The sequence below is a fragment of the Chrysochloris asiatica genome, unplaced genomic scaffold, assembly GCF_000296735.1.
Source record: "Chrysochloris asiatica unplaced genomic scaffold, ChrAsi1.0 scaffold00079, whole genome shotgun sequence".
Lineage (NCBI taxonomy): Eukaryota > Metazoa > Chordata > Mammalia > Afrosoricida > Chrysochloridae > Chrysochloris > Chrysochloris asiatica.
In genome coordinates, this window is record NW_006408597.1 from 8,583,823 (window position 1) to 8,592,419 (window position 8,597).

Below are 8,597 nucleotides of genomic sequence, written 5' to 3' on the forward strand. Positions count from 1 at the left end.
AAAGGTTAGTGATTAGACCCCTCCCAGCAAACCTGGTGGTCGGCTTGGAAAAGTTTGCAGACTTAAGAACCCTATGGAGCAGTTTCTACTCTGCACATGTGTGGTTGCTGTGAGTCGGTAACAACTCAACAGCAACTAACAAGTCTGGATAAAGCCAAGCTCTTGGGCAGTCTCTCTAATCACAGCCCACTTTAGAAGTGCAAAGACTGTACTCAGTGGTGCATATCACTGTACAAAGGGCCATCTACTTTGGGGGAAGCTCCATCTGCTTGGCTGTAACAATCTCTGGTTGAAGGTTGGAGGAGAGGGCAAAAGTGAGGGTGTGAGCTGCTTCCAGCAGAAATAGCAGGAACTATTGCCTGTTATTTTTGTTTATACTTATTAGTCTACAATTCAGTTCCCTAATCTATATAGCTTTTTCCACTAGGTGTCATCTCTCTCTTCCCTGACATCTGCACTATGTGCCCTGCTCCAGTCCTTGTCTACTTCATTTTGTCCTGCTGTGTGGGAGTACGGGAGCATGGTATGTGTGATCATTAGCAGGCACTGAGAGTGGGCTTCAGTGGCATGTGAATCCTGGCAGAGTCTTGGGAGAGTAGAAAGCTTAATAAGCCAAGACAAGTAAGGGAGAGAGGCAGAGGTTACTCCAGCGTACAAATGCAGAGTCTTATGTTGTCTGAACCAACACTTCAGGCATTTGTCTCTTCCCTGAATTTGTCATAATTGGCTTGAGATGCTCAGGTCTGTTGGGAAGGTCTAGAAAGCCCAGCTCATGGGTCCAAGACTGCTGTTCTTTAAGGTGGGATATCTATCAGGCTCCAGCTCTGTCAGAAGCACTGGCCAAAATCAAAGCAGCACCATCACTCATGACCTAAATCCAGCAGATCCAGCAGAAATTTAGGAGCCCCTTCTTTGTCACTGACCTGCTAAAAAAGAGGATTTCTCCATTATCTGGGCAACCCACCAGTTTCCAAATTTGTGTGTGTCCTTCTTTCACACTGGGAGTAGATAAAGAATGAAATGGCAGCTAGAGGAAAAAGGGTGAGCTGGAAGAAGTGGGAAGAAAGGAACAGATCCAGGGAGGGGTTCTCCACCAAGGGTGCCTGGAAGTCTCAGGTCAGGCATGGGCACAGTTCTGGAGAGGCTCCTGGTTACATGGCTTCTTTCTCTCTTTGGGAGCATCTGCTCAGCTTCATTTCTGTCAGCTGGATATACCGAATCACGTTGGTGTCTGTGTGGAGAGAAACATACTTCATGGAACTTGTAGTGTGGGGAACTAGTATGTCTGCAAACAAGTAGGTTAAAGCTGGGTGAGCAAATAGCAAACAGGCCAGACTCATCCAGTCAAGGTGCTTTGCCTGTTAATGGGCAACCAGAATGTTGGCCTTCTTGTTTACCACTTCCCCTCGGCTAACGTGGGACTGGCCACTGTGACCCAAAGAGCAGAACGGAAGAAGAGAAGTGGAAAGGGAGTTTCTACACTTATTTCCAGACAATAGTGTACCCCCACAGTCCCTGACTTAGCCTTCTTGGAGTTTAACCTTTGACAAGTTACCGACTTCTTGTCTGTCCCTGAGTCTCATGGCTTGTCTGGAAAAAAAACCTCCGTTTTGAATGCTTACTTTGTGTCAGGGATTTTACCTTCATTATTTTGCATAATCCTTACTACAATTTTGCAAGTTATATATCAACATTTTCATCATGACACAGAAGAAAACCTAGATCTTGGATGCACATAGTGAGTGGTACTGTCTGACTCCAAAGTCGTCTTCCCTACGGATAATAATACCTTTCTCACAAAATTACTCCAAAGACCAAAATAGATCAATATAAAAGTGCTCATCACAATGATCAATAAATACTAGTTGAATGCTGTTTTTTTTTTAAAACCTGAAGAGTAAAATGACTTTGCTACATTGTCTCATTTTTGTCCTTATAAACAGTCAAACAACCACCTCTCTACAAACTGGGGAATTTTCCCCAATGGCGCTATGAGTTAATACACCAGACTGCAAAGCTGATTTAAAGTGCAAGGTTGGTGGTTCAAGCTCACTAGATGCTCTTTGGAAACCCTTTCTATACAGGGTCACTATGGGTCAGAAATGACTCAACGGCACTTAACAACAACGACAAGTCCTGAAATTAGCAAGCAAGGAATGATAAGGAGCAGTTGCTTAGCTCTGTATATGCCAGAATGTAGGCGTTAGAGGGATGACTGAGCTATTTACTTCCAGAAGCAAGAATCAATGCTGTCTATATTCTCATAAGATGCCTGGTATATTACCCAGAGCAGTGCTCAATAGAGCAGGTACTCAAGAAAATGTTGTTGAATGAGCCCAGTTCTTAGTCCTCATGTTGTTTCCAGTAGAGTTGGGTGCACATAATTTATATACAGAAAACAAGTTACCCACATATACAAATAAAGTTCTTGATGTCCTTAAAAAAGACAAAGAAAAAAAGGTATACTATTTACAAACTGATGGATGGAGGATTTGATTTTAAAACATAATAATAAACCATATTTCAAGTCAAAGTCATGATTTAAATGTTAACTCCTCAGAGAGATGCTCCTTGACTACCTGGTCTAAAATAGCATTCCCTTTGGGTCCTTGCTTCTTTCAGGTAATAAAGTGCTTTGCCATGGTCCCCAAGGTGGTAGAAGGCCGCACCAGACCGATAAAGGGCCTTGAAATTTTCCCCTTCCTTCTTCAGGACTTTGAGGCAATTCTTCACTCTCTATTGTTTTCTTTTCTTCATAGCACTTGTTGTTGTTGTATGCTGCTAAATCAGTTGTGATTCACAGCAACTCAGATGGACAGAGTAGAACTACTCTATAGGAATTCCAGACTGTAATCTTTACAAGCTCAGATCATTAGGTTTTTCGCCCATGGAGCTGCTGGTGGGTTCAAACATTTCAGTCAGCAGCTAAGCACTTAGCCATTGTGTTACCGGGAACCTTCATAGCAATTGCTATAAATGAATATTACATTATTTATTTGTCTGTTTGTTTACTTCCATCTTCTTCCACTATAACAGGGGTGGTAGAGTGTGCTATCAAGTCAGTTCTGACTCATACTGACCCTGCATAGGGTTCCCAAGGCTATAATTCTTTTCAAGAGTAGAAAGCCTCATCTTTATCCTGAGGAGTGGCTGGTAGATTCAAACTGCTGACCTTTTGGTTAGCAGCCCAATGCGTAACCACTACACTACCAGGGCTCCATACAGGGGTGTTGTTGTTGTAGTTAAGTGCTGTCAAGTTCTGACTCACGGTGACCCTGTATAGGGTTTCCAAGGAGTGGCTGGTGAGATTGAACCACTGACCTTGTGGCTCAAATGGACCTTGTGATCCAGTGCTTTACCCTACAGTGCCTCACCGGGTGGGGAACCTTTTTTCTGCCAAGAGCCATTTGGATATTTATAACATCATTCATGGGTCATCAAAATGATCAACTTAAATGTTAGCCTGCTATAATGTGATGGCTGGAAGTGGGATTGCCTTGGCATGACAAGGCCAAATGATTTCACAGTCCTTATATGGCCTGTGGGCTGGACATTCTCTATTCTTGCACTTTAATGTAAAGCTCCTTGAAGGTAGCAACTTTCTTTTGTTCACTGCTTACGCTGTACCTCAAATAGTACCTGACAAATTGTAGCTGCTTGGAAAATAGGAAAAGAATGAATGGATGAGTTAGTGACTTTGATTTAAGTGAATGGTACAGACAATCTGTGTTCTAAGGAATGGGTTTGACCAGAGAAAACAGAAATATGCTTCTTGGAAGATGCTGATTAACACTAAAATGATCTGTTCTATCTTGAAAACAAGAGTATGAACTCTGTATAGGCAGAGATCACGTGTTCTCATCTATATCCCTGGGGTCCCAAACAAGGCTTGATACATAATAAGACTTCAATACATATTTATTGACTGAATGAAGGGACTTTGGTTGGAAAAGACACAGAATTCTGCCCTCCACATGAAAAGAAGCACCATGCTCCTTGGAACTCAGACCCCAAGAAAATGCCTGGACTGTGTGCTTTCCTCATCCAGGATCCTACCACACACCCTGACATGTCTTACCATTTATTCCCCTGCCTGGCTCTTCTACCAATGAAACTCAACCACCCCAACGACACGTCCTATAAGCTGCCAGAAGCTGACAGTGAGAAAAGAGCAATGACTGCTTACCTGTTGGCTGTCGGGCCCTTGCTTCTTTCAGGTAATAGAGTGCTTTGTCATAGTCCCCAAGGTGGTAGAAGGCCACACCAGACCGATAAAGGGCCTTGAAGTTTTCTCCTTCCTTCTTCAGGACTTTGAGGCAATACTCTTTGACTCGCTCATAGTTCACCAGCTCAGCCTGGAGCAGGCAGGCTATGGAAGAAGAGAAAAAGAAGAGGAAATGGCATCAACAGAGTAGTGGCATGCTCTGAGGGATTCCCCCTCTTGATTCTTTCTCCTAAAGAAGGTTTAGTAGTATGGTGTGGCGGTTCACACCACAAACTTTGTTATCAAATCATCCTGGGTCTCAGGACCAGTTTCATCATTAACAAGCTGTGTGACCTTGAGTAAGGTACTTAGCTTTGCTAAGCTCCAAGAGGCAATAATAATAATTTATTTTTGCTGTTAGGTGCCATCAAATCAGTGCCGACTCATAGCGACCCTATGCACAACAGAACGAAACATTGCCCAATCCTGGGCCAACCTCACAATTGTTGCCACGCCTGAGCCCCTGATGCTGCCACTTTGCCAATCCATCTTGTTAGGGGTCTTCCTCTTTTTCTCTGACCCTCCACCTTACCAAACATGATATCCTTCTCCAGCGACTGGTCCTTACTGACAATACGTCTGAAGTATGAAAGAGGAACTTTGGCTGTCCTGGCCTCCAAGGAGCACTCTGGCTGCACTTCTTACAACACAGATCTGTTTGTTCTTTTGGCAGTCCATGGTATTTTCAATATTCTCCTCCAACACCATAACTCAAAAGCATCAATTCTTCTACAGTCTTCCTTATTCACTGTCCAGATTTTACATGAATATGAGGTTATTGCAAATATCATGGCTTGGGTCAGGTGCACCTTTGTCCTCAAGCTGACATCTTTGCTCTTCAACACTTTAAAAAGGTCTTGTGCAGCAGATTTGCCTTTGTGAGTGCTGCTTCCATGAGTGTTGATAGTTGATCCAAGATTGACAATTTCAATCTTTTCTCCATTGATAGGAATGTTGTTTATTGGTCCAGTGGAGAGGATTTTTGTTTTCTTTGTATCGAGATGCAACCCATACTGAAGGCTGTGGTCTTTGATTTTCATCAGTAAGTATTTTGAGTCCTCTTCAGTTTCAGCAAGCAAGGTTGTATCATCTGTATATTGCAGGTTGCTAATAAGTCTTCCTCCAATCCTGATAACTATCTGGCCAAATGATTGGAAGAATTCCAAATAAAGGTGACCCAATGGAATGAGGAAATCATCAGACAATATCTTTGATATCCCATGCAAGTAAAGTTTTACTAAAGGTAATGCAGAAATGGCTGCAAGCATACATTGACAGAGAACTTCCAGAGGTTCAAGCTGGATTCAGAAGAGGCTGTGGAACGAGGGATATCATTGCTGATGTCCGATGGATCTTGGCTGAAAGCAGAGAATACCAGAAAGATGTTTACCTGTGCTTTATTGACTATGCAAAGGCTTTCGATTGTATGGCTCATGACAAGCTATGGACAACATTGCAAAGTATGACTATTCCTGAACACTTAATTGTGCTCATGAGGAATCTGTGCCTGGACCAAGAGGCAGTTGTTCGAACAGGACATGGGAACACTGAATGGTTTGAAATTAAGAAAGCTGTATGACAGGGTTGTTGCACCATAATAGTAATAACCATGGCTAATATTTGTTTTATTTACATTGAGGTTGGCCCAGGACCTGGCAGTGTTTTGTTCTGTTGTGCATAGGGTCGCTATGAGTCAGTACTGTCTTGATGGCACCTAACAGCAACAATATTTGGAGTCCTGGCATGGCACTGTAGGATAAACACTGGAACACAAAGTAAGTTTAAACTGCAAGACTGGCAAATTCTTGAAAACCCTCCTATACAGGGTCACTATGAATCAGAATTGACTTGACAGCACGTAACAACAACCACAATATTTGTTGAGAGGGTAATGTGGTCCAGTAGTAGAATCCTTGCCTTCCTTGTGGGATAATCAAGTTTGATTCCCAGCCAATACACCTCAAATGCAGCCACTGCTTGTCTGTCTGTGGAAGCATGCATGTTGCTATGATGTTAAACAGGCTTCAGTGGAGCTTCCATACTAAAAGAGAGAAGGTAGAAAAGCCTAGCAACCAATGAAAACCAATGTTCCAATCTGTAATCAATCATGGAGATGACTACTGGGCAGTGTTTTGTTCCATGTACATGGGGTCACTATAAGTCATGGGATAACTCAAACAACAATAGGTATTACCTTGTGCTTACCTTGTGCCAGATACTAGTCTCATTGCTTTATATGTATTACCTGGTGTAATCCTCAGAACACTATGATCTAGGTACAATTATTATTCCCATTAAATTGTGCTCATGAGGAACCTGTACATAGACCAGGAGCAGTTCCCTCTAACTAAACAAGGGAACACTGAATGGTTTAAAATCAGGAACTCTGTGTGCCAGAGTTGTATCCTTTCACCATATTTATTCCATCTGTATGCTGAGCAAATAATTCAAAAAGCTGGATTTTATAGAGAAAAACATGGCATTAGGATTGGCGGAAGACTCATTAATAACCTGAGATACACAAATTATGCAACCTTGCTTGCTGAAAGCCAAGAGGACTTAAAATACTTAAAAAAGATCAAAGACCACAGTCTTTAAAATAAAACAAAAATCCTCACCACATCAAGATAAATGGAAAAAAAGATTTAGTTATCAAAGACTTCTTTTTGTTTTGTTTTGTTTTAAGACTTCATTTTGTTTGGATGAACTATTAGCACCCGTGAAAGCAGCAGATACATTGCATTGGGCAAATCTGCTCGCTGTACAAGATATCTTTAAAGCGTTCAAAAGCAAAGATGTCAGTTTGAGGTCTAAGGTGTGCCTGACCCAAGCCATGGTATGTTCTAGCATACACATTCTCTACAATGGTGTCCATAGATTGTCATGATTGACACAATCGAGAGATTTTGCATAGTCAATAAAACACAGGTAAACATCTTTATGGAATTCTCTGTTTTTGGTCAAGATCCTTTGGACATCAGCAATATCCCTCATTCCAGATCTGAAACTGAATCTGGCTTGAACCTCTGGCAGTTGCCTGCCACTGTACTGTTGCAGCTGTTTTTGAATTATCTTTAGCAAAATTTTACTTGCATGTAATATTAATGATATTGTCCCATGAAATCATTCCATTGGGTCACTCTCTTTGGAATGGGCATAAATATGGATCTCTTCCAACCAGTTGGCTAGGTAACAGTCTTCCAAATTTCTTGGCATAGATGAGTGACTGCCTCCAGTGCTTCCAGTTTGTTGAAAGATTTCAATTTGTATTCCATCAATTCCCAGAGCCTTGTTCTTTGCCAGTGCCGTCAGCACCTTGGACTTCTTCCTTCAGTATCATTGGCTCTTGATCATATGCTACCTCTTGAAATGATTGAATATTGACCATTTCTTTTTGGTACAGGGACTGTGTATTCCATCTTATTTTGATACTTTCTGCATAATTCAATATTTTGCACATAGAATTCTTCAATATTGCAAGTCAAGGCTTGAATTTTTCTTCCATTCCCTCAGCTTGAAAAAATGCTGAGCATGCTCTTCTCTTTGCTTTTCTATCTCCAGATCTTTGCACATTTCATTATAATATTTGACTTTGTATTCTCAAGCTGCCCTTTGAACTTTTAAGCTCTTTAACCTTCTAATTTCTTCCATTTGCTTTAACATGTCTATGCTGGAGAGCAAGTTTCAGAGTCTCTTCTGACATGCATTTTGATCTTTTCTTTCTTACTTGTCTTATTAATGACCATTTGCTTTCTTCCTGTATGACATTTTTGATGTCCTCCAACAACTCTTCTGGTCTTCGATTATTGTTGCTGCTGTTAGGTGCCATTGAGTCGGTACTGACTCATAGTGACCCTATGCACAACAAAATGAAACACTGCCCAATCCTGTGCCAACCTCACAATTGTTGCCATGCCTGAGCCCATTGATGCTGCTGCTTTGCCAATCCATCTCCCTGGGGGTCTTCCTCTTTTTCTCTGACCCTCCACCCTATCAAACATGATATCCTTTTCCAGCGACTGGTCCCTCCTGACAACGTCTGAAGTTTGAGAGACAAAGTTTGGCCATCCTGGCCTCCAAGGAGCACTCTGGCTGCACTTTTTCCAACACAGATTTGTTGGTTCTTTTGGCAGTCCATGGCACTTTCAATGTTCTCCTCCAACACCACAACTCAAATGCATCAGTTCTTCTACAGTCTTCCTTATTCACTGTCCAGTATATGACGTTATTGAAAATACCATGGCTTGGGTCAGGCGCACCTTAGTCCTCAAACTGACATCTTTTCTCTTCAACACTTTAAAAACGTCTTGTGCAGCAGATTTGCCTAATGCAA

At 41.9% G+C, this 8,597-nt stretch overlaps 1 protein-coding gene across 1 annotated transcript in view; it reads right to left on the reverse strand.

Moving 5' to 3' along the window:
• Nucleotides 1-1,151: 1,151 nt before the first annotated feature.
• Nucleotides 1,152-8,597, reverse strand: part of TTC9 (tetratricopeptide repeat domain 9) — a 77,588-nt gene continuing 70,142 nt past the window's right edge. The window contains exons 2-3 of the mRNA XM_006865569.1: nt 4,187-4,369; nt 1,152-1,231 (exon numbers count right to left, since the gene is read on the reverse strand). Of these exons, the coding sequence (XP_006865631.1) occupies nt 1,152-1,231; nt 4,187-4,369 (263 nt within the window). The remainder of the gene's footprint in view (nt 1,232-4,186; nt 4,370-8,597) is intronic.